This window comes from Xiphias gladius, chromosome 8 (assembly GCF_016859285.1).
Source record: "Xiphias gladius isolate SHS-SW01 ecotype Sanya breed wild chromosome 8, ASM1685928v1, whole genome shotgun sequence".
Lineage (NCBI taxonomy): Eukaryota > Metazoa > Chordata > Actinopteri > Istiophoriformes > Xiphiidae > Xiphias > Xiphias gladius.
In genome coordinates, this window is record NC_053407.1 from 14524180 (window position 1) to 14548708 (window position 24529).

At 40.0% G+C, this 24529-nt stretch overlaps 3 protein-coding genes across 5 annotated transcripts; 2 read left to right on the forward strand and 1 right to left on the reverse strand.

Annotated features, from left to right (window-relative positions):
- The first annotated feature begins 1349 nt into the window (after nucleotides 1-1349).
- bend7 (BEN domain containing 7) lies at nucleotides 1350-5605 on the forward strand. Its single transcript, XM_040133843.1, has 10 exons — nucleotides 1350-1413; nucleotides 2005-2082; nucleotides 2166-2519; nucleotides 2806-2925; nucleotides 3005-3327; nucleotides 4086-4193; nucleotides 4373-4490; nucleotides 4602-4715; nucleotides 4985-5023; nucleotides 5547-5605. The coding sequence occupies exons 1-10, from the start codon at nucleotides 1350-1352 to the stop codon at nucleotides 5603-5605; spliced, it is 1377 nt and encodes a 458-aa protein (XP_039989777.1).
- A 1217-nt stretch (nucleotides 5606-6822) lies between these two features.
- Nucleotides 6823-15333, forward strand: sephs1 (selenophosphate synthetase 1). 2 transcript variants are annotated; one of them, XM_040134269.1, is made up of 11 exons: nucleotides 6823-6872; nucleotides 7033-7121; nucleotides 9093-9215; nucleotides 9343-9439; nucleotides 11273-11376; nucleotides 11558-11665; nucleotides 11929-12083; nucleotides 12217-12307; nucleotides 12420-12519; nucleotides 13138-13350; nucleotides 13963-15332. In XM_040134269.1, the coding sequence occupies exons 3-11, from the start codon at nucleotides 9120-9122 to the stop codon at nucleotides 14175-14177; spliced, it is 1179 nt and encodes a 392-aa protein (XP_039990203.1). In that variant the 5' UTR covers nucleotides 6823-6872; nucleotides 7033-7121; nucleotides 9093-9119; the 3' UTR covers nucleotides 14178-15332. The 2 variants fall into 2 exon arrangements, with proteins under 2 accessions (XP_039990203.1, XP_039990204.1); XM_040134270.1 differs by lacking the exons at nucleotides 6823-6872; nucleotides 7033-7121 and adding an exon at nucleotides 7650-7995 and having other exon boundaries at nucleotides 13963-15333.
- Nucleotides 15334-15543: 210 nt separating this feature from the next.
- On the reverse strand, nucleotides 15544-24033 carry cpt1b (carnitine palmitoyltransferase 1B (muscle)). 2 transcript variants are annotated; one of them, XM_040133017.1, is made up of 19 exons: nucleotides 23866-24033; nucleotides 22338-22480; nucleotides 22020-22159; nucleotides 21644-21815; nucleotides 21339-21440; nucleotides 20384-20521; nucleotides 20216-20293; nucleotides 19848-19955; nucleotides 19161-19245; nucleotides 18532-18727; nucleotides 18252-18437; nucleotides 18049-18154; nucleotides 17847-17963; nucleotides 17601-17765; nucleotides 17335-17469; nucleotides 16688-16840; nucleotides 16460-16573; nucleotides 16242-16334; nucleotides 15544-16157 (listed from the first exon to the last, which is right to left on the reverse strand). In XM_040133017.1, exons 2-19 carry the CDS (start codon nucleotides 22476-22478, stop codon nucleotides 16029-16031), a joined length of 2358 nt encoding a protein of 785 aa, XP_039988951.1. In that variant the 5' UTR covers nucleotides 22479-22480; nucleotides 23866-24033; the 3' UTR covers nucleotides 15544-16028. The 2 variants fall into 2 exon arrangements, with proteins under 2 accessions (XP_039988951.1, XP_039988953.1); XM_040133019.1 differs by lacking the exon at nucleotides 23866-24033 and having other exon boundaries at nucleotides 22253-22351.
- Between the last annotated feature and the right edge of the window lie 496 nt (nucleotides 24034-24529).

A 24529-nucleotide genomic window follows, 5' to 3' on the forward strand; every position in this document is an offset into this window, starting at 1 on the left:
TGGGGATGCATTCTTTTCGCCAAACATGCATTGTTGTTCTCTGCTGATGGGGGTTCATTGAATGTATCAGGTGCCCTTTATATTTTTTCATCCCTACCCCTCAGACTGCCTGAGTCCGCAACTGCTCAGCAGACTTAACTTTTTTTTTTTTTTTTGTATGTGTATGTGTGTTCTGTCTGTTCTGAATTTTTTGTGTTGCTGGTTTTTGCTGCAGGTCAGTCTTAAACTTTTTTTCATGCCAGTTTTAGCAGCCTGAACGTCTCGTGTTTCACTCACGGCACTGTGTTGTAGCCATACTATGACTATCTACCAAACAACTTCCCTTCTCCGATTCACAGCCCCATCTGCAAGCCGGCAGATTTGAGGTTTAACAGGTGATCAAATGGGAGAAAATATGCCATGAGCATTTTCTTATTCCAAGAGCAGGGTTTGATTTGAACTTTTTGAAATCGTTTTGGTTTGAGAATGAAGGAAATGATGGGAAAAAGAAGTGACACCAACTGGCCAGCACTTGTAACTCAGTACCACCTCCTACTTTCTGCCAGTGACTGTTAAGTGTCTTTATACAATTGGAGGAACCAAGGTCATGACTGGTGGGGAGGCAAACTCACCCTTTGATGTGCTACATGTCAGATAGATACGGAGATCCACTGCATACATTAGGAATTGTGAAATATGGATTTATTTATGGATTTATATTGTTTATATTTGATATTTCAAACGTCACAATAACACCTGGACAACCAACTCGCCAACCAGTTTCATTCATCTGCCTCTCCCTTCAGTCAAACATTAGATGTGTAAACGTTTCGCCACTGAATTGTTATTTAACCTATAAAACTAGTCGCAAAACGAGTTACAACAATAAAGACACTATTAACAGTTTTCACGCGATAATAATTTGAGAATCTAGAAAAAAGTTGATGTTTGGCGTCTGGTCTCATTATTGCTTTTGCGCAAATGCCAGTCCATTGTCTGGACGCTACAGTGGCAAATGTCTGACTCGACCTTTTAGATGACAGCGTTACCATCAGGTGGCGCAAAGGGATATGTGACGATTTTTAATATTAAAGTCATTAATTTATTTACATGGCGCAAGGGAAGAACCAGCGTCACGTTGGGAACGGGAATGGACCATAGAATAGCATTTATCTGGTCAGTTTAACCATTAGACGGTGGAAATCTGCCGATGACAGGATCCGTAGCGCAGCCAGGGGAGAAATTTAACTGATTAATAAGGCAGACGGACAGTGGTTCCGCTCAGTGTATCCTAGTCACTGATTTCGTCTTTCTGAAGAGCAAATTTCGACTGCACGACTTAGGCTGCCGAATAATCTCCCCCCCCGAAGATGGAGTTTGGGGAAAGGAAGAGGAGAAGGAAGTCACAGAGCTTCAAACTGGTCACGGATGAAGGTAGGCTGCTGAATGGATGCAAGACCTTGCAAGACGCGCGTCTGTGTCTGGGTGTTTGTCTGGCGCTGTGTGCCAGCAGAGACGACTCTATAAACAAAAGCGATGGCCACGACAATGCCCGTAGTCTGTTCCTCGATTTTAACCAACAGCTAACTCTAATGATTCAAGTCTTACACGTAAAAAAAAAAAAAAAAAAAAAAAAACCTTCCTGGAGATCTGTCTCAGCATAGCTCATTGAGACATGAGATTTTTAAGAATGAATCAAGTCATCAACTAGTTCAAAATATGACAATATGCTGCGCATTCTGAACACACAGTTCAGAATATGCAGTTTACATTGTTCACTTTTTGCTGAAGCCGTAAGCTCCAGGCCACCTCTCTTGACTACACTACTTCATACCACCTACAGGTGGTGTGGGATTGGGGAGGGGGGGGGCATCACAGTCCCTTTCAGCCTGCACGAGCCTTATGCAAAAGGCCGAACTACCATTCTTGCAATCATCGACCAAATAGGTTTTATGGTGAGATAGAGCTTGTATTTAATTGTTATACTACAATTTTGTGACAAAAACCTTGCTGTTTTACATGCAGATTATGACCCTTCATATATGATGAATTCCAGCTGTAAGGATGCCAATGGAGAGCCTAAGGATGCTGCTGTGCCTGATGGTATGTGCCACTGTAAGGATTCATTTCTGATATAACATAGCAGATCTCGCTAAGTCCACTAACACCCTTCTCTCTAAAAGTAGTTTGGCTGGGGGACGAGGGGATGGAGATCAAGAGACAAATCACAGGAATGATGAGGCTTCTGAGTGATAAGACCAGCAGGGTATATCAGCGTGTGGGAACAGAGCAGGACAGCTTAACAAAGGAGCCCCAAGATAGGCGCCTGGCCTGGTTACATCAGCCTGCACCTTTGTCTCTTGTATCAGAGGACCACCAAAGCAACAGCTGGAACTCTGCAGGGGACCCAGGGCCTTCACCTTCCTCCATATCCACCCCCATCCCCAACGGTCCAGGCTGTGGCCAGTACAGCACCCGCTCTAAAGCCCTGAGGATCCTTAACAACACAAAGGATTTAATCAAAGTGAATCAAGCTAACGGTAGAGTACCCAAGCATGTGTGAAGAGGACTTGAAAAAATATTTTCATAAAATAGAGAGGAGATCATGTCTAGTGCTGAACTCCAGACAAGTGTTTTGTTGTTGAGGTATTTATGTGTTACGCAGACACTTAGAGGTGTTCCTGTCAAGTTTGTCCATACAAGACATTCAAAAACTTATGTACACATATACAGTGCACACTTTGCCGTCAGAGAGATGGTATGAAAGCACGTCGTGCCCGTCCGAGTATGCAACAATCACTAACCAACACGCCATTTACTTTACAGCAGATGTAGTACCTCCTGCAGTGCCAGAAACCCCCTGCTGTATGTGCAACTGTAAGGGCACCTTGCAGGCTATTTTGCAGGAACTGCGTGCCATGAGGAGACTGATGCAGACTCAAAAAGGTCAGTGGATGAGCACAGATATGCAATGTGAGATCGAAACTGAGAGGGAGGAAATACAATGTTTTATGTCTTTTTCTAGCGTCCTTGGAAAGGCAGGAACAGACAGCATCACCATGCCAACCTCGTCTTGGTCCAGGACCCGCTCCTCGTCGTAGGACCCGCAAGAGGAGGCCAATCTATAAAGTGGCCCCACTGATGGTGTCTAGTGCCAGAAGAGCTGCTCTTACCCCTCTGGAGGCATCACCACTTATAGTTGCACCTGCACCTGAACACTCATCCACAGCCAACAGTCGCCCCGCCTCCTCTGAGGTTTCTGCGCTGCCACCTCAGAATAATCCAGTAACTGTCAACAACACGCACAGTCCTCTCCTGAGCCAATTAAGAGAACCTCAGTCATTAGAGGTAATGACTTACGTCATGTTAGAGTACATGCATGTATACTGTATGTGCTCATGTGTGTTTTCTGTGCTTAATTCATAGCTCTGATTTATGATTTGAGTGTATTACACTCTCTCCCATAGAAACAGTACTTGTGAATTTGAACTCAATCTGTCTTTGAATTGATTCTCAAAAGGTGTTTAAATGTGTGCATTTACTGTATTTACACTGATAATAAATCTAATACTTTTTAAAAAATTTTTTACTCAGCCCAACATACTTTACATCTTTAAAAATCATAGAATTTACAGGTGCAGAAAGACACAGGGTTAATGTTTATCCAAATTCTTATGAAGATACAGAAATAAAAAAAGGTTTCTATTTCTATTGTAGAAAGTTCTCTCTTTAGAAATCTTGACTCCATTTAAGAGATTTAAAAATTGACATCATTGTATATATCAAGAGCCATTGTCAAGTTGCATGATTTTTTGCTAAGGACAACCTTTGTGTCCCCTGACCTCCTAGACTCTCTTACTCAAATCATAGTTTTTGAAATGTATGAGAAAAAAAGATTTGCATGATCATCCTCTTGTTTTATATCGCAATGTCGTCTACAACAACATTATGACTTAGCAGGGCATGGCACTCATTGTAATGATTTCTGTTGAAGAGTTTTTTTTCTTTTTCCTTCTAAAAACGGATTAATTTTGTTATGTGTTGATTTATCATTTTACCTATGATACATCACAGTTCATACTATGTGTTATTTGATTCCTTTTCAGTCTGATGTGCGTCTTGCAGAGGATTATGACGTGTTTATCTCAAAGGCTCAGCTAGACTCCATTCTCGTCAACTATACACGCTCGGGGAGCCTGCTGTTCCGCAAACTGGTGTGCATCTACAAATTTAAGAGCCAATTCTTTGTCCCTTTAATTACACTACATTCATGTTGCCTCACAATATATTTGCATTTTATTTTACAGGATCATTTCTAACAATTCACTGTAATAACAAGATAAATTCACTAAAGGCTTTGCGATGTTTTACCATGGAGTTACTATATGTTTAGGTGTGTGCCTTCTTTGACGATGCAACCCTGGCTAACTCCTTGCCAAATGGTAAAAGAAAGAGAGGACTCAATGATAACCGTAAGGGCTTGGACCAAAACATTGTGGGTGCCATTAAAGGTAGGCGAGAGAAAGATAGAAAAATTTAATCAGTCTCTTTGTAGCCCTGTACAACAATCGTGTCGCAGTATTTTGGCAAAACATTAATTTAGTTGTATGAACTGTATCCAGTGTTTACAGAGAAATACTGCACTGAACACAGAATAGAGAAGTTGCCTGGGCCACGAGACTGGGTTCAGATCCTTCAAGATCAGATCAAACTTGCCAGGAGGAGGCTGAAAAGAGGTACTTTACTGCTATAGAGTCTGCCTGCTATGCTTTTCTTGTATTAGTTTATACTGTATATTTATATATTATCAGGTGTCCTTTTTTTTAACGCTTTATTCTTGTTATTATGCAAAGGGTTTGTGAGCATGCTCAAACAAAGTTACTGTATCATTATTATCATTAAGTAATAGGTTTACTAATTTAAGTCAGTTACAAAGTTTACCAGTCAAAGAAGAAGTCTTCTTGGAATGCCTGAGGGAAATCTTCTTGTTCCTTTGGCTCCTCAGATGCTGCAGAAGCAGACGTCTTAAGTGGACCTTCTACAAGTAGGAAACACACCCAGGGGCAGCTTATTCAGTTGTCTACTTTTATCTTTCTGTGTGTGCACCTTTCCCCTCACATCAGTACTCCATCTTACAACATCTTTCCATCAGCCCCCCTCTGAGTCCACAATGCTTTTACCTCTCTCCACTTCGCTGTCACAACACACACACACACACACACACACACACACACACAAACTAGTGTTTCTGGCTTGCTTATTGGCTCATATGTCTTTGTCACGCTGTTGCTGTGACATTTGACATTCTCACGCAGCTTCCCAAAATGTCAGCTAATTATCCTCACACCATGCGCCATATCCTCTCTTTCACCTCTCCATTTCACCCGCGATGTCAGAAAAGCATTTCTCTTTCTGCTGTCTAAGTTTTTTTTTTTTTTCCAAGAAATGCAATGATATCTGTGCAAAATCCACCAAAGTGTTAACACAGTTGTCTTTTCATTCTCACATACATGTATTGATGCTTTTTTGGTATTGTTATTTTTAATATTATCTTCCTTCCTTTATAGGCTGCAACTTTAACAAGCCTGCAAGTGTGGAAGGGACAGTGGTGAACATGACTGGTTGATTCAAGGACCTGCCACCATGGCCTTACAGCAGATTTGTTAATTGTCTTCATTACTTATCTAACTTGATGCATTTAGCCACTTTAGATATTTCCTTTGCACCTGTTAACTGCTATATCTTATGGATGTAAAGGGAAGAAAACAACCAGACCAAATGAAGAGGAAGCCTGCTTAATGATATCCTCTCTCTCTCTCAAACACACAACACACACACACACACACAGACACACACCGCCTTTTGTGGTCCTTAAGACTTTTCATTTGACACATATTAAACCACTTGGAGCTGGGATTTTGTGCCAGGAAACAATGAACTATACAGTGGTTAAGAAGTGTTAGGTCATTTTCATGGTCAGAAGTGACTTACCGTTTACATTATAGGCAACAGCTTTACAAGCACACTTGCCTAGTTCATGTATCGTATGTCATTACTAGAAGGAGTCACAAGCCTAAAATGAGACAAAGTTTTGTGACAGTATAGCATTCCTATATTTTGCCCAATCACCTTTTACGGGAAGTTGCCCCTTGTTGATTGTGCCTTTTAAGTGACCAATACTTCAATGGGTGTAATGTGCCGTACAGCATCAGCCTAAATTCCAAACTTTACATCCAAAAGTAAATATTTGATGCATTTTTGGTCAATTTTGGTAATTACAAATAGGTTGATAGGCTTCAGTACTCTATGAATAATGTTTCTTTTCCTGGTTAGAATCTTTAGCCTATGCATATCAGTACTATTGTCGTTAATATTTTGATGGAATTGATGGAAATAAAGCATTTTTCTTTCATTTCTGCTCACAGTGCTAATGAAACGAGTAGTTGTTTCAATCATTAAATATGGTTTCTTGACAACTGTTTTTGTGTTTGTTTTGATATGCCAGTATAATTCATTATATACAGTATAATTAACAACATAACAAACAGGACAAATAGAAGCGAGGTATTGCTGAATTTCTGCCCGAAGAGGCCAAAGTAATAATAAACAATATCATTTAAATGTAACACAGCAGTGTAACTAAATATTTGTTGCAATAATAACATACTTATTATCCAAACAATTAGCTCATAAATGCAAGTTTATTAACGTCAGTGTTTGACAAGCAGCTACACTCTGAACCAGGCAACGTTGTGTTGTTGTAGGTGCAATTGGAGGGAAAACAGTAAATTAAAGGTACAATCCATTGTAGAGATTTTGTTGCCAGACTTCACAGCTCGTTAAAGGGGATGTTAAAGCCGCCACTGTGCAGGCAGAGGACCTTTTGAGACCTCGTGAGTTTCCTCTTTGTATTGCAAACCAAATATTTTTTTATGGAGATGAAGCTTAGTCGGTTACGTATGTTCATTAAAATATACTTAATTATCCACGATAGCTCGAATTCTTTGTGGTCTAGACCTTAGTTATAAGATAAATTTGTCCCCTTTTCGTCAGGCTTTCTCAGAAGACGCCCGATTCTAGCCGCAGTGCATTGTGGTGCGGTCCCCACTCTTCTGTCGGGATCCACCGCTAACGTGAAGCTGGTAAGGATAAACTGGTCAGAGCAATTAAAGGGGAAATGTTGCAAGAATATAACTCCGCTTTGGTCCTAAAATCGCATCTAGGGCAATTGTAAACACTCATATTGCACCATATCATTACAAACTTTGCACAAGTCGTATGTTTAGCGTTGTTTTATTGGTACTAACTCTGATGTTGCACACATCGCATGGCGGGGGACAGGAAAGGGTTAATTTTTTCCGCCGCCGACATTTTTGTTCGGCGCTCTACGGCAACTTTTCAATTTACATGTGAAACGAGTTGGCACTATGTTTCACAACTGTGTATCACATTTGGGCTGTAGCGGGCACAGTGTGTTTAAAGGAATTACAGCTCGCCGGCTCGGACGCTCTCAGCTCTTTGTTGCTCAGAGCTGCTTATGCTCATCACCTCATGCATGGATCAGCGTTTGCTAGCAAGAGCTAGCTCCAAAACGAAAACTGCATTTTCAGCAAAACAAACAAACGTCAAAGACGTAGCTGTCACTGTCAGCATATATGTCCCATAGCTCAGCTCCCAGTAGTTTATAACGTAGTGGCCATTACACCGAATGGATGAGTTTACCGCTGGGCAACACTAATATTATCAGCCAGTGCCTAAGGGTTGAATGAACTTGGCAGCATTTTGGCTCTTGAACACTCCCACAGTTTTACCCGAGGCCCCCCTCAGCAACTTGCAGCACTTTAAACAACACATCGGGGTTAGAATTAACTAATAACTCGAATGGCTTCTACGTCAAGTTGCCAAGCGTTACCTACTGGCATGTAATCGCGTATCATTCAGTTGTTATTTCTTTTCAAACTACAAATATGAGAGTCAATCAGCTCCAGCTCATTGTGAAGTTTTATGCTGTCAGTGGTGAGTGTGCGCGCGCCACAAAAAGACGTTTCATTAAAGAGTCCTAGATGCGGAGCTTTGCTGTTTGTAATAATTCATTAGTGTGAACTTCAAACTGTAGTGACCCCTACCAACTTATTTTTTTTTTTACTGACCTGACAGAATTTCATAAACTTTGTGCCAGGAAATGAAAATACATTTGACCTGATTTTATTTATTTTTCTTTTACCTAGACCACACACATATATGAATAATCTAAAGCAGTCCAATACAGTAGACCTGCAAAAATACTACAACAGAGAGTTTTTCATCATTTGGCAGAGAAGTGCTTATTTAATTCTGGTCATGTTTGTAGCCTTAACTTTGGCTGTTGTGTTGCTCCGGTAAAGTGTACCTAACATTTTTACTACAAAGTATTGTTATGTACTACTATGTAGTGCTGATTCAGCTCTGTAGTTATTTTTGTGACTTGTAAAAAAAAAAAAAAAAAAGATGAGGATCAACAGAAAATTAATCTGAAACTATTTTGTCAATTGAGTAAATGTTTAAATCATTTCCTTTTTCTAGTTTCTAAATTGTAAGGATTTTCTGCCACTTTTCTCTGTTTTATATAATTGTAAGTTGAATATCTTTAGATTTTGGACTGTTGGTCAGACAATACATGAAACATTTAAAAGGTGTCACCAAGGGCTTTTATGACATTTTTCATTGTGTTCTGACATTTTAGATTAAGCAATGAATTGCTTAAATCAGTACATTAATTGACAATTAGAATACTTGTTAGTCGCAGCCCTAAAGGTGACAATCAACAGCTTCCTGACACAGTCTTAAAATATTAGCATTATAAGCTACACAAAGGCAGGATTCATTGCGGTCCTGTTGCATCAGATTGTACAGATGTTCAGGTTCATTTTTTTGATTTCATGATTCACTTGAAATGATGCAGAAAAGAGCACATTTGTGAATAACCTCAGGTGGCATTGCAGTGTGCTGAAGAGATTTTATTTTCTTTCTGTTATTTAAAGTCTGTAATTTTCCTCCAGCCCTCTGTGACATCCAGACTGTGTTTCTAATCTCTAGTGTAATTTTTTCTGTCCTGGTCATTAATGTGGTCCTAGTGGTGAAGGCCCAGAGTTTCTTCAGACATGTCCGTGAGGGAGTCCTTTAACCCCGAAAGCTATGAGCTGGACAAGAACTTCAGGCTCACACGCTTTGCTGAGCTCAAGGGCACAGGCTGCAAGGTTGGCTCTCTTATCAATATCCTCATGCATTATTGTCTCTGTACAAATTAATTAAGCATTCTGCCTGATATGGAACATAGTATATAAATAATGTGTGAAAATGGTGTTTTTTTTTCTCTGGTCGCAGGTGCCCCAAGATGTGTTACAGAAGCTACTAGAAACCCTTCAAGAGAACCACTATCAAGAGGATGAACAGTTCCTGGGGGCAGTTATGCCTCGGTTAGGTAATTATGATCTTCATATAGCTCTATAATAACAAATACCTTAAGTGCTTAATAGTAATAATGCTTAATCAAACAATGGCATAATAAATTATTGAAGATGAGTGAAATATGGTATGATAAAGAAATGTCTTTATGTGACAGTCCCCAGGTTGTGACAAGAATTCTCCTTTTGTGGGTGAAACACAGTTTTGTGGCAACACTGAAGACATAGTTGCTTCATGTAGAACTCTGAAAGCATTTGTCCCCTCCATAAGGAGTGAGATCCTGCTGTATTATACACAGGCCCCAAATAACATCAGAATGTTGACTCCAATTCAGGCAGGGGTCTTGCATGAATTGCGGAAAGAAGTATATCAGAATATAAAAACATTTAATTGCTTTAAATGTATTAAATAAAACCTGACCCTCAGTTCTGAAATTGATGGGACACCAGTTTAGACAAAATGAAAGTAATGTGATTGCATCATTTCATTACATTAAGGCCAAGCAGTCAAATTCTGCACAACCTGAAGTCGTCTGAATGTTTCTTTTTTGTTAAGGTTTCGTGTACACAGTACTACTGTATATGACACATACAGTTAGGTACATAGGTATTTGGACAATGACACAATTTTCCTAATTTTTCCTTGAAATGAAGCCATCAAAATGTGATTGAAGTGTAGATTTTCAGCTTTAATTCAAGGGGTTTAACAGAAATATCACATTAACCATTTAGGAATTACAGCAATTTTTATACATTGTCCCACATTTTCAGAGGCTCAAAAGTAATTGGACAATCAACATAATTATGAAATAAGGATTATTTTTAATACTCGGATGAAAATCCTTTGCAGTCAGTGACTGCCTGAAGTCTGGAACCCATGGACATCACCAAATGCTGAGTTTCCTCCCTTGAGATGCATTGCAAGGCCTTTACTGCAGCCGCCTTCAGTTGTTTGTGGGTCTTTCTGCCCTCAGTTTTGTCTTCAGTAAGAGAAGAGCATGCTCAGTTTGGTTGAGGTCAGGTGACTTGGCCATTGAAGAATGTTCCATTTCTTTGCCTTGAGAAGCTCTTGGGTTGCTTTCACAGTATGTTTTGGGTCATTATCCATCTGTAGTGTAAAGCACTGTCCTATCAGTTTTGCAGCATTTGGCTGAATCTGAGCAGGTAGTATAACCCTATATAGTTCAGAATTCATCCTGTTACTTCTATCAGCAGTCACATCATCAATAAACACCAGTGATCCAGTTCCATTGGCACTATGCCATAACACTACCTCCACCATGTTTGAAAAATGACGTGGTATGCTCTAGATCATGAGCCGTACCTTTCCTTCTCCATACTCTTCTCTTCCCATCATTCTGGTACAAGTTAATCTTGGTTTCATCTGTCCAAAGAATCTTGTTCCAGAACTGGGCAGGGTTTTTTTTTAGATGTTTTCTGGCAACGTCTGATCTGACTTCAGCCTAGTGATGGCCTCCTTCACTTGGAATCAACTCCAGACCTTTTATCTGCTTAATTTGTCATGAATTAACGGGGGAGCAGGCAACACCTGTCCATGGCAATGATTGTCAGTCAATTGTCCAATTACTTTTGAGCCTCTGAAAAGGAGGGATTATGTATAAAAATGGCTGTAATTCCTAAACAGTTAATATGATATTTTTGTTAAACCCCTTGAATTAAAGCTGAAAGTCTACACTTCAATCACATCCTGATGGTTTCGTTTCAAATCCATTGTGGTGTACAGAGGCAAAATTTTGAAGTTTGTTTCACTGTCTAACTACTTCTGGACGTAACTGAACACCAGAAAGCTTTACAAAAGATCACAAACAGCGCTTTTTTTATTTTTGAAGGCATAGGTATGGACACCTGTGTGATACCCCTCAGACATGGTGGCCTTTCTCTGGTCCAGACTACAGATTACATCTACCCTATTGTGGATGACCCCTACATGATGGTATGGATCCCCTCTTTTATGGCCTTTACTGTGTGGTCCTATTAATTATGCATACATGTGACAAATGGAATAAATGCCACTGTTATAATTATTTGCTGATGTGCATTATTGGGTCTGATGTACGCACACTTTACACACCCAAACCTTCATGTGCTTAATTTCCAGTATTTCTTTTTCATAGGGAAGAATTGCTTGTGCCAATGTTCTAAGTGACCTGTACGCCATGGGAGTTACAGAGTGTGACAACATGTTGATGCTTTTGGGAGTCAGCAACAAAATGTCAGAGAAGGTAAGAGGCATGTCAGTTGAAGCATTCACTTTTGGATTGTGTGTCTGGCAAACATCTGCAAAGAACCAATTGTGTTAATGTTGTTAATGCTTAAAAAAAAAAACAAATAACACTAATATAAAGGTTTCTCAGAAACAACATTTTAAAATGTAACATGTTAATGAACAGTTATGAAAGGGAACAGTCTGAATTATTATTATTATTATTATTATTATTATTATTATGCTCTCTGTTTCTGCTCTGACTGTCCTGGGTCTTTACAGGAGAGAGACAAAGTCATGCCGCTGATCATCCAGGGATTCAAGGATGCATCAGAGGAGGCAGGCACATCTGTGACAGGAGGCCAGACGGTGCTCAACCCTTGGGTGGTGATGGGAGGAGTTGCTACCACCGTCTGTCAGCCTAACGAATTTATCATGTAGGAATGAGTTTCTACTACATTTTGTGTAGTACGCTGTTTAAGCTACTCACAGCTGCTTAAGAATAATGTATACATTTTTTTTTTTCGTAATGCAACTAATCATCATGATGCCATGTTGGACATTTCTTAGGCCAGACAATGCAGTGCCAGGAGACGTGTTGGTGTTGACCAAGCCACTTGGAACGCAAGTGGCCGTTGCAGTACACCAGTGGCTAGATATTGTAAGTCCCCCTGCTCACTTATGAATAATAATGTCTGGACACTTCTTGTTTTTTTGTATAACTACTAATGCCACAGGCTGTATATGTTTTTTTTTTTTTTTCAATCTCTCAGCCTGAGAAGTGGAACAAGATCAAGCTGGTGGTAACTCAGGAAGATGTAGAGCTGGCCTACCATGAAGCCATGATGAACATGGCTCGGCTCAACAGGACAGGTAAAACCACTATGAAATGTCCCCGTAACTGATTTGCAGACATAACTGCCTTGCACAGTATTTTTGAACTTTTTTGGTTATTGTCTTTATTTTTCAATTAAATAACTGTTAAGTTGAATATAACAACGTCAGCTGTTGGGCGGGGAAACGTTGAATTTTATAAACAGCAGAAGCCGAAATTGTATACTATAGCTTCATGTTTTAACACACACCATTGTCATCTCAAATAAAAAGATCGGACCTGGTCACACAGAAGCACAGAAATATGTTGTCAAGGTTGCGAGTGTTAGTTCACCTTGTACACATTTGATTTCCCCTAAAGGTTTTTGTTTCCCTTTATTGCATTAGATTTTTCTCTTTATAAAGAACTTATTGAGGATCAATACTAAAATTACGATATCTATCATCATAATAGTTATTTGTTTGCTTTCAAGATTGCACGTTTGGCCCACAATGAGTTACAGTCTTTGTGAATGTCAGCACAGATGGCATATTTGTGTTTGTTCATACCACTGACTAATCTTCATCCCTGAAAACAGAGTTGTGTTTATCCCTAATCAAAACAATTAATCCTCCAAATGCCCTTCTAAGTCTCCTTCTCTCTGTCCTCCTATGTAGCGGCTGGTCTCATGCACACCTTCAATGCCCACGCAGCCACCGACATCACAGGGTTTGGCATCCTTGGCCACGCTCAGACGTTGGCACGACAACAGCGAAGTGAAGTGTCATTTGTCATCCACAACCTCCCAGTGCTCGCCAAGATGGCTGCTGTGTCCAAAGCCTGTGGCAACATGTTTGGTCTCATGCACGGCACCTGTCCTGAAACATCAGGTGTGTGTGTATTCATGGTTGTTTTCTTCTAATTGAATCTATCTAACTGTTCTATCGCTTGTAAGTTATGATTATAGTATATAGCGCTTTTTTAGAGTGAGTCTCACAAAGTATTTTATAAGAACACAAAATACACCACACAGAAAAACATTAGTAAAATGTTGTTTCACTGTCTGGGGGTCATAACTACAAAAATTCAGTCACACGTGATCTTGACTTTTCACCAAGGGAAGGCTGTATGCACCTGGGCAGAAACTGTAGAGTCCTGCTTGTATGGGAGAGATTGTGAAGATGAAAAAAATTTGAAATCGGTATTTTATAGGCACCTCGCTGATAATGAGAACTTCTGTTTTGTCAGAATTTCTGGGCAATCCAATCCTTAAAAATGATGTTGCGTGTCATCTATGTAACAATGCAAAGAAAAAAAAAAAAAAAACTGCTAATAATATGTCCAAGTTATCACATGCAACGAAAAACAAGAATTGAGCCCTGAGGGACACCAAAGGAAAGAGGAGCCCAAAAAGACATAAATCCCTGCAGAGACGTACAACATCAGTCAGAAAGACCGAATGAGAGGCCCTTATAACTGACCAAATCTCCTTTCATCCATAGGAGGCCTGCTTATCTGTCTCCCCCGGGAGCAGGCTGCCCGCTTCTGTGCCGAGATCAAATCACCAAAATACGGAGAGGGCCACCAAGCATGGATCATTGGGATCGTAGAGAAAGGAAACCGCACTGCTCGCATCATTGACAAACCTCGGATCATAGAGGTGGCACCACAAGCTGCCACACAGAATGTCAACCCAACTCCTGGTGCGACTTCTTAATCCTCCTTTACCGAATCATAGACCGGAACCCAAAAGCTCTGCTGAGTGATTTTAGACACATAAACTACAAAACCATCATAGAGTGTTGAAATATATACACAAAATAGTATGTACACAGAAAAGACTGGGTTGGCGTGTGTCTACATGAAAAACCGCCCCACGCAGTGGCGCAGGGAGCATGTCACCACCCAGTGGACTCAACCTACAGTATCCCCATGATAAAAATTGGTAAGAAATAGAACATACTTAAAATCCATATGCCTTTTTGTGTCTGTTATATTCCGTTATGTTAAATGTGCTTGACTGGCAGGCAGCTTCTGGTAAGAGTGATGAAAACAATAATCTGATACTGTTGATTCATTTTGAATCTTAGGAAGTCTGGAGTCTCTTGCCTCTTTTAAAATTGCTCTCATCAAGTGACATAAAGGACAATGTGATGGTGTTTTTGTTTGTCCATTCACTTTGTACAGTTATAAAGCCTAGTTTTAGTTCATTGCTGTAACTGATGCCTTGAAAGAAACTGAGTGTGACCAGAATGGTTCGTTTTTTATTACTTTGACTTTTTGTATTGTCCCTACGTAAAACTAATAAATATTCAAATAGAGGATGGTTTGTTATCACTATTTGGGAGCTGCAGTCATGTGAATGAACTAAATGAAATGTGGCATTATCTACTTACACCATAGAACCACAGATTTTTTTTTTTTTTTTTTCATTTCTAAAATAGACAGCTGATGCTGCTACATTGTGCATTCTTCTCAAGTCAGAGATGAATCATGGTTTAAAGTCATAGATGAGAAGAAATCTGCATAGCCCTCAGGAGATGAACCTTCTACCATCTGCATCCCCAATATAGAATCAGAATTGTGCAACTGTAGAAAAGGAAAAAAAAAATGTCAGTCAACAAGTGCTCTAACCCGTGGGCTCGTTGCCCCTTGCCTTTGTTCAGGATCTGTTGCATTTATTTTTGCGCTCTCAATGTTTCCAGAAGATGTACTGAGAGAAATCTGACTTTATGTAGTAGAGCTTCCAGCTGATCAAGGTCCAGATCGTTTTTGTTTATCCTAATAGCTGGGATGAATCGAGAAGGCCTCTGTAAATGTTCATATGGATATCAGGAACAAGAAATAACCTCCAACCCACCTCTTATAATAAACTTCTCTTATAATAGATTGTTTTTCTGTGTGTGTTTTTGATGTATTAAAAGTGTTTATTACTACAATTGTTGAAATGTGTAAAGAATGGAAAGGAATTATAAGGAAAGTTACTAGTATGATGAATTCATTTCTTACTATTTGTATGTCTACTGTTTATTAATTGCACAGAAGCCAGTGATGGTAGTCGTTTGTAGTGAATGTATACTGGTGTTTTATTTTTAATCAAAAAAACAGCAAATTCATAAATCTTCGTACAGTACTGAAGTCTTTATGTAGATTTATTTACAAGTTTCATGTGCACAAACCATAGAACACACATAAAGATTATATTTAGTTAAATTAATTTATGTGAAGTCTATGGCATAAACTGACAAAATGTTTCAAGGAGAGAGAAACAACCATAGCAAAAACAACATTTCCCATGATCAAGGATTACATCTTTCCCTCAGTACTAAACGGCTCTGGAAAATGCAATATAAATAGAAATAAATTAGAGGAGTAACAACTATTCTTTTTTGTCTGACAGAGTGGAATGACTGCCTCCTAAAAAATGACCCACCAGAAAAGCAAAAAGATCATAAGTGCAACCTGTCACCAGAACTTTGTTATGTTTATGTGAATGAAGCATCTCAAAGACTGAGTTATAACTTGTACGTATGTCAGCCAAATCCTTCAAAGCTTCCCACAGTCTCCGTTATATGTGCTTTTTCCCGTTTTCCAGCTGCAAGTGCTTTACATGCTCCATCTTATCATTTTCAGGCTTGAAAAGTCCTTGGATATCAAGCATGGCCTTCTGAATGTACTGACCAAACCGGTATGAGTCCTGCAGGTCACACAGAGAGGGAATAATGAGTAAGAGAGAGAGAGAGAGAGAGAGTGACAGAAAGAGTATTCTTACTGCTCTTACTGTGTCAGGGCTAGAGAACTTGCTGGAGATATGGAATGTGATGAGGTTTTCCCCAACGATGATATAGGAAACGCCATAACCATCATCAGCCACCTGGGGGTACACAAGAGATTTTATCATTTACCTGTACTAAACCCTTCCAGATCAGGACGACCGGGCGAAACATTACGAGCATGTAACTTGTGAATATAAAAATTAAATTTAACGATTTAACTCACTGGGCCAAATCCACCACCAGCGCCCACATATTTAGGGAACTTGTTGATGTCAATTAAATTGAGCTGCTGCTGTGGAGTCTGGCTGGTGGACAATTTCCAGGGCTCTGAAAGCACCTAGAAACAAAGACATTGAATGCGTGGGAAATGGCAGATTAGGAAGGAGAAAGGGTTGTGATAGGTAGATTAAGAGAAAAACAGAATCAGAAATCAATAAAATGACGCTCTAACCTTCTTAAGAAATGGTGAGTCAACACCAAGGTATTTGGACACTATGTAGAGACAGAAGAGGTGACGGTCAATACCAGAACCAGTCATGGCCAGACGATACATGTTTTGATGCTTATCTGCTGCCTTTTGAAACAGGGCAAGTCTCTGGGCATTCTGATCACAAAAACAACAAGCAAGCAGACAATCAAATCAAAATGACCATGTGACCTTCTGTTGGTCAGTGTTGGTGAGGGTGAGCTTAACCTACAGCATCAGGGAGTTCAATGTCCAGGGCACTGACACACAAAGTCAAAATGTGTATAGGTCTTGGTGACCGAGTCCTAAGCAGCACAGACCTCTTACAGTGTGACCAGTGTTATCTGTCCTACTTACACTACGATATGTCACAGATAGTGAATTTGTGAGCCTGATAGAACACACATTTGACACCAGATATGTCCAAAGTCTAAATATTTTTGCAAAAACTTGGAATTATTCACTCTAGTAAAGAGTTTTAATGTCTACATCACAGCTGGACTCACTACAACAAATGCATTTTGAGAAGCTAAGCATTGTTCAAACCCACAGAACTTTATGTAATGATGCTTTTATGTTGCATTATCCTGATGTATTTTTAGTGTTTCTGTGTGTCTATGTGTTCTGCTTACTGTTGCGCCTGCGTCTTCCATGGCTCTGACAAATGCAACAGCCTCAGAAGTGCAGGAGCGTACCGTCTCTGTTCGACCGTCTCTGAACATACGAGTCATTGATGACTCATACGTCAGACAAAACACTCCCTTGTCCTATAAAGCAGATTGGATACACACGATTTAATGATGGCGGATGATTCAAATAAACATTTAAAAGACAATAGTGAGCAATAATGGAAGTAATGTGATTCCAGACACAGGCTGGAGGATGATTTGAGTCCTACCCTGAACTGTGCCAACTGCAGGGCCAGCTGAATAAAGGCATCGGGACTGGTCCTGCACTTCTTGATCAGGCCTTTCCCAAACTCAGTAAACAGATAGCCATGGAAGTCCACGTCATCAGCTATCTGCTTGGCTGATAGGTATGAGGTCCCAATGACTTCTTGACACTAAGGAGGGGAAAATCATTTTGTGATGGAACCATAGCTAACGGTATCAATGGCAATAAATTATGTAAGGCTCTACTGCACCTCTTTTGGAATCTGCCAACGTAGTCGAGCGGGATGAGGCAGGCCCTTGTTCACATCGCCTTTACAGTGTCCCTCCTCTGTGTAGCCAAGATGGAAGCAGTCTGTTGCAAGGACATACTACACAGACGGAAAAGCACAGCTGAAGATCACTGCAAACTTTGAATTATTGCATTAACATATGACATCTGTGCACATTTCATACCTCCCACATATGTCCTACAATCGGTGCATCAGCCCAAGAATGTTCAATATTTATACCCATTTTTCCATTTGGATAAGAGATCAAGGTGAAAGACTTGTCAAACCACCTGTGAGATAAGAAAACAAACCAGGTAAACAAACCGCTAGAAATCGAGCCTGTACTGAGGCTAAGAACTGAGGTCTTTCCTCAACTTCTCTGCCCACCTGTCGTAACATTTTCCATGCAGCAGGGACTTGGCGTAACTATCAAGTGAATTGGTCTTTGCAGGGTCATAACCCTGTGGCTCGTCATCCAGTGTCAGGAAGAAGGCAGCTGACTCAATTGCATCCAGGGACACTTTGTTTACTCCCTGGCTGAAATATTTAATCCGAGCCCGAGCCCATGGAACTCTAGAAGTGAGAGCGAGATAGTTTAATTTAAGTATATCTAAGAGAGTGAGTATGTGTCCTGTGCGTGTGTGTGTGTGTGTGTGTTTGTATATACCTATTTCCTGCGGTCAGGGCAGCTAATTTAAGTTCTCCTGGCTGGGGTTCTGATGTATCATTGAGGATCCTTTGAAACTGTGTCTCAAGTTCACTGGGTAAGAGGTGCCGCCCTCCAGTGTACAGCCACATTTGGAAGAACCGGCCCTTGTGGTAGACGACCAGGTGCTTACGGTCAGTCAGGTGCTGCACAATATCTGCAGGGATAGTTCAGCAAAAAAAGAAGGCCAAATGGGTAACAGCAAAGATAAAGCGTAGAATATTTTTAGAATTACAATCACTTCGGAACCAGCACACACCTTTTGCTCAAACACATGAATCCTGAGTGTCTGCAGTGCAGTTCTTAGAGGGTAAATCAACACTGAAGCGCACACTAGACAGAAAAACATGCTCTCTGTGGGCTGAAACTTTCAAGCCAGTTGCACTACTGGCCATCTCTCAGTTACTGATGTCCAATAAAGGTATTGGGCTTTTAACGGCTAATCGAAAATTGTGCTGTGACACCACTGATAGAGGTGCGGGCAAAACCTCAGCTGGAAAGTTTCAACCCAGCAAAGCAGGGACTGTCTGTCCTATGTGATTGAGCATTGATTCAGCCCTTAAACTGTACAGACCTGAACAGCTGCTCACCGGTTTCAATACCAGGGATGCGGGTGGTGTTAAACATCCTCTCCATCTGAGTGGAACACATAGGAACAGTCCCCAAAGCCCTCAGCTAAGAAGAAGAAGAAGACAATGAAATCATCCCTAAATTTAAACAAATAGGGAGAGAAAATTAATAGATTTAGAGGCCAACATGTAAACACTTTTCTCCGCCAAATTTAGTCATTTTGCATGAGAAATTTCTGTATTTGTGTTTTTGTTTGCTTTCTTCTTTCTGGTTTAAAGGGGTCATAGCTCAGTTGGAAAAAGCTGATATCACACGATCCCATTCCCCAATCAGGTTTTACAAATATTCCAATCTAAATCTGATGACAGTTTTGGGGTTGTTTTGCTTATAAGCAGTCTGCTGTCAATCAAATCTGAGCACATCACACCTACACAGTCCTGCTGAAGCAGAATACCTTAGGTTTTGAGTGTTAAATTCTTAAAAAAATGCCGAAGGACATATTTTCCCCCTAGCTATTAACTTTGATTGTTGCTTGTGTAGTCATGAACATTTGATCTTACAGGGAAACAGTTAAGATTTGAAATAAAGTTTTCAGGAGCTTTAAAGAAAAGAAAGGTTCTGTGTTTGAGCCAGAGAGAAGATAGGGGGAGAAAATGTAGCAATGTAGTAATGTCATTACATGGTAGTTATGTCATAGCAAGCTATACCGGTGCATGTTCACCACGTTCCAGTTTGCGTCTGTACTGCAGCATAGCATGGACCACATTCCCCGCACGTGCAGCCTGTCGGTGTGTTGGGGTCACGTACAAGAGGTCCTTCACACAAATACACGCACCACATGGACAAACAAGACATACTGAGTCAACGCAAATAAAGACGCAAAGCAGAGGGCAAATATAAATCTAAATTTACATGTATTCCAAATAGTATTACTGACATGTAATAAAAAAGTCCATTGTGTACTCCTTTCCCACCTTTTACTGTATAATTTCTGTACTACTATAATTTATAAAAAGAGCATTACTAATACACTCCACTGGTATAACAAAACAGATCTGATGACAGTCCATTTTACCATTGTATAGAAGTTACTGTTCACCATGATAGGACTCCTGCCCCTGAGGTAGATGTATTCCTCCCACCAGTCACTCACCTAGAACAGATAGAGATTATTATTGTATAACATTATGATTCAACTGAATTTGAATTAGAATGTTGTATCCCTTCTTTAAAGACCACTCACATAATTTGTTGCCCACCACGATTTTAGGGTTAAGTATCTCTGCAGCTGGGCTGCTTTGGAATCTTTAAAGTCATTGGCTAAAATCTTCATTTGGCTGTACTGGTCACTGTCCAGCAGGGGACGAACCGACTCAAGGTACTGTAGGAAAGACATGGTGTGTGTTGTCAGGACAAAGGAGCAGTGCTATGTAGAAACACAGCTGATATAATAGAGCAGCTCAGATACACAAACAGGAAACCTGGCTGGGAAGACACCCAGCTGATGTACAGTGCAGCTAAGGGGACATGACAGTTTTTTTTTTTTTATCTACTACTGTACTACTCTGGCTAACTTTCACAAGGTGCAGGAGGGCAGCTAGAATGATAGATGTAGGTATAGTCGAACCATTATCCGTATGGTTTAACAAGCTACATTCATCAAATGTTTATAAAAGGCTTGACTGTTTAGGTTCAGTTCATGTGCTGGATAGGTATAAATTCAGGCGTAAAAGTTATAAAAGGTAATTAGAAATGTGGTATTAGTTTTGAAATAATCAAGGGATGACTTGACAAAAGGTGTTGTTTAGATGTCAGGTTACACTTTAAAACATTTAAATATAGTTTTGGTGTATGATTATAGTCAGTTTCTGGACATGTGGTTAGAAGCTGACATACATATCCAGAAAGTCCTTGACTACACTACCATCTACCAGTCTATCTGCCTTTCACCCATACAGGTCAGTCATTTCCCCACTATGTGCAATCACAGTTGGAAATGTTTGAAGAATGTCAATAAATGAGCTGGCTAAAGTACACAAGACTAGCTGTTTTTTTTAAAACACCAAAAATCCAGCATTCAGTTGAAATGATAATGACGTCTTTAGTGTGCTTCCATGCCACGCGTTTCGTGAAGCTTTTGGGACACATTCACTTATGTATTTCTGGTCACGGAAAGTCAGTTCTGAGTAATCACGCACCCTGTGAATTGTATCATCCACACTGGGCACAGGGAGCCTGGGTAAAGAGGCCTGGAAACTGTACAGCAGTGGTCTGCGTCCAGAGAACATCTTCACCAGGCTCTGGTAACAAACAAACAACATCATAAATTATACACATACGGTATTATAATAGATTCTTGCAAGAATCAACCATACCCTCCGCACTGACGGAGGGACACGAAACATTAAATATACAGTGTTCTAGCAACCAGACAATTAAATGGAACATATAGTACAATTAAAGATTCAGACAGAGTGCGTGACAGACAGGGGGACAAACATACCAGCCACACTTTGGTAGATTTGCTCATATTTCCATGGGATTCAAAAATCCAGCCATGGTAGGAGAGCAGAGCTTTGAGAGTGTATCTCAAAAGGTAGATGAGGAACAGCCACAGTCCAGTGGCAAAGAGGATGGCACTCAGCACCGCTCGGGTCTGCACTGACATACAGTCTCTGCTCAGAAAAGGCACAACACTGCCCTTGTTATGTTGTCAACAATAAACGATGAATTCAAACAGAAAAGACTATAAATGTAGATTTTAAACCGGTGATTTACTGCAGAGCTCAACTGAACAAGCCTATGCTCCAGCAGAATACTTAAAAATTAAACCACAACAATGAATGACTTGGTTACACTGGACTGTGGGGATTTCTGACCTTTGTGGTAAGTTATCCTTGATGGCATCAATCATTCCTAGAGAGGGGTCTATGCGAATATACAAGGAACTCATCATAGCAATCACAACTATCAGCCAGCTGGAGGGACTGGCTGGATAGACTCCAGCCAATACACCATTCTGTGAATGAAAAACAAGATTAAGTATTAACACAGGAGGAATCTTTGTGTCCTAGGTTCTGTTCAGAGAATGCGAAAAAAAAAGCACAAATACCGTTATAGATGTAAATACTAATCTAAAATCAAGAGCGTCTCCACATTTTTTAAACACTTGTAACCAGAATTACATCTGGCTATACCTTGAATTGTATGGCTTTCTTCTTCCATGCTGTCACTCCTGACAGGTAAATGTTTTTGATGACCTCTTGACTGAGTTTAAGGTCCAAACCATCAGGGCGCACGGTGAACTGGAAGCCAACCGCCTGATGCGCCTCAGCCATATCTGTGTATTACCAACATGGAAAGCAAAGGCAAACTATCAGGTTTCTGACCTGAATAATGTCTATAAAATAATTTTTTTTAAAAAGAATAAAAACTTAAAGGCTTAGTACCAACACCTCTTTTACTCTTAAATCAAAAATATTATTTTATCAGGCAAACAAACCTCTATGTTTACTTTCTATATAAGCTGTAATGTAAAATAATATCACATTAATATTTCCAGATTTACATAATACGGTCCATCATCTCTTAAGTCATTTCCATGTCATCTGTGCTTTAAATGTCATCAAGTAATGTATTTAGTTCTGTTTAAGCTCTGGATGCAGATCCTTCCAAGACCTCAATGTCCACAATCCATATGCTGTAATATCTGAAGATTAGAAAACACACTCTTATTCCTCACAATTTCCCACGTAAAAAACGCTGCAGCAAAGACCCATATTTCAGACCATTTCACCTAACCACTGAGCCATGCTCAAGTTTGATTATTAGAATCCTTGGGTATTTCATTCATTATTATTATTATGCCGTTGAGTAAAAGTAACCTATACATTTTTGCTATTTAGCCTCCAAAAGAACCTAATTGAAATCATGTATATAAAGATTAACAAATATAGGCAGACTTTGACAGATCTGACTCACAGTTGTGAAATTATTTAAGGGAAAGTTGCACTGTTTGTCTGTAGTGTTTGCTCTTAATGTGATAAGAAAGGCCAATGATATGGGATTCACAGATGTCAGCATGAAATATATATATACACACTTTATATTGCAAAGCTGGAACAGTGCGGTCAGTGTCTTTTAAATGCAATGCCCTTTTGAAATTCTAAACACAAATATGTGGGGTTCACAAACCACTTCATGTAACAGCCACGGTGACAGGTCTAGGATTTCGTTTTCCATGTCATATGACTGAACAGTCACCAAGTGGGACAAAGTTCAATGGCCAGATATAGCGGTGCACCGGCTGACCATGTGCACAGACCTCAGTTGGGCAGGAAAATATAAACACAGAGTACAACCCACAGATGAATGTTAAACCCTTAGATATTACAGAATACTGTGAGAATCTGTTAGACAAGCTAAAGATCAGCATGATTGTTACTGTACAACTTTTAAGAAAACCCTTTAAAGACGTAATATTAATTTTTTTAAATTGAATTCCTCATGACTTTCACCTTACATTTTACATAAATGGCACAAAAATTACAAGACATTAAAATAGGTCAATCATTGAGCATTTTCACCTGAACCTGTTATACACATATGTAATTAAAACATGGAGTCTATTGTCCAGTCTACTCAAACAGAAAGACCTCTGCAGCTAATACAACAACATGCAGAAATGAATAAGAACAATGAATAAGAAACAGGCCAATATGTTACCGCTCTCAGTCCAGAGTCAATGTAATCCACTCAGGCAAGGAAAAGCTGTGACTCTGGTTTGTGCCAGTGCGGCAGTGAAATTCCTCTGTACTCAGGCTTGGGTGCTCTGTGTGTGACTCCAGTGCCCTTGAAGTGGCTTTCCTCAGGTAGTGATATCAGAGCTTTCGTCTCCTGTGCTCTCCAGCCCTCCCTCCCTCCCTTCCCCAACACACACACACACACACACACACACACACACACACACACACACACACACACACACACACACACACACACACACACACACACACACACACACACACACACACACACACCCGGTGACATGCTTCTTTTTTGTAACAAGACACCAAACATAGACAGAGCCTAACCTCATGTGCCTGGAGGTCTCTGCTGTGTAACTGAATCGCTCACACTGCTGTGTTAGGATGTTACTGAGAGCACTGTCACAGTTCCTTTTCACCTACAGAGAGTACAAGCTCTTCTCCAAAATGATGATAAAAATATAATTATGTGATAAGAATGGCAGTATAATACTCTTTGTCTGGGGGTAAAATTATCAGCAGATTCAAGCATCATGACTTTGCTTTGATTAGAAGATTAGAAAATGGGACCTAATGGTGTTTATCAAGAGGAGACAGAAAATAAAATATGTTGTCTTAAATAT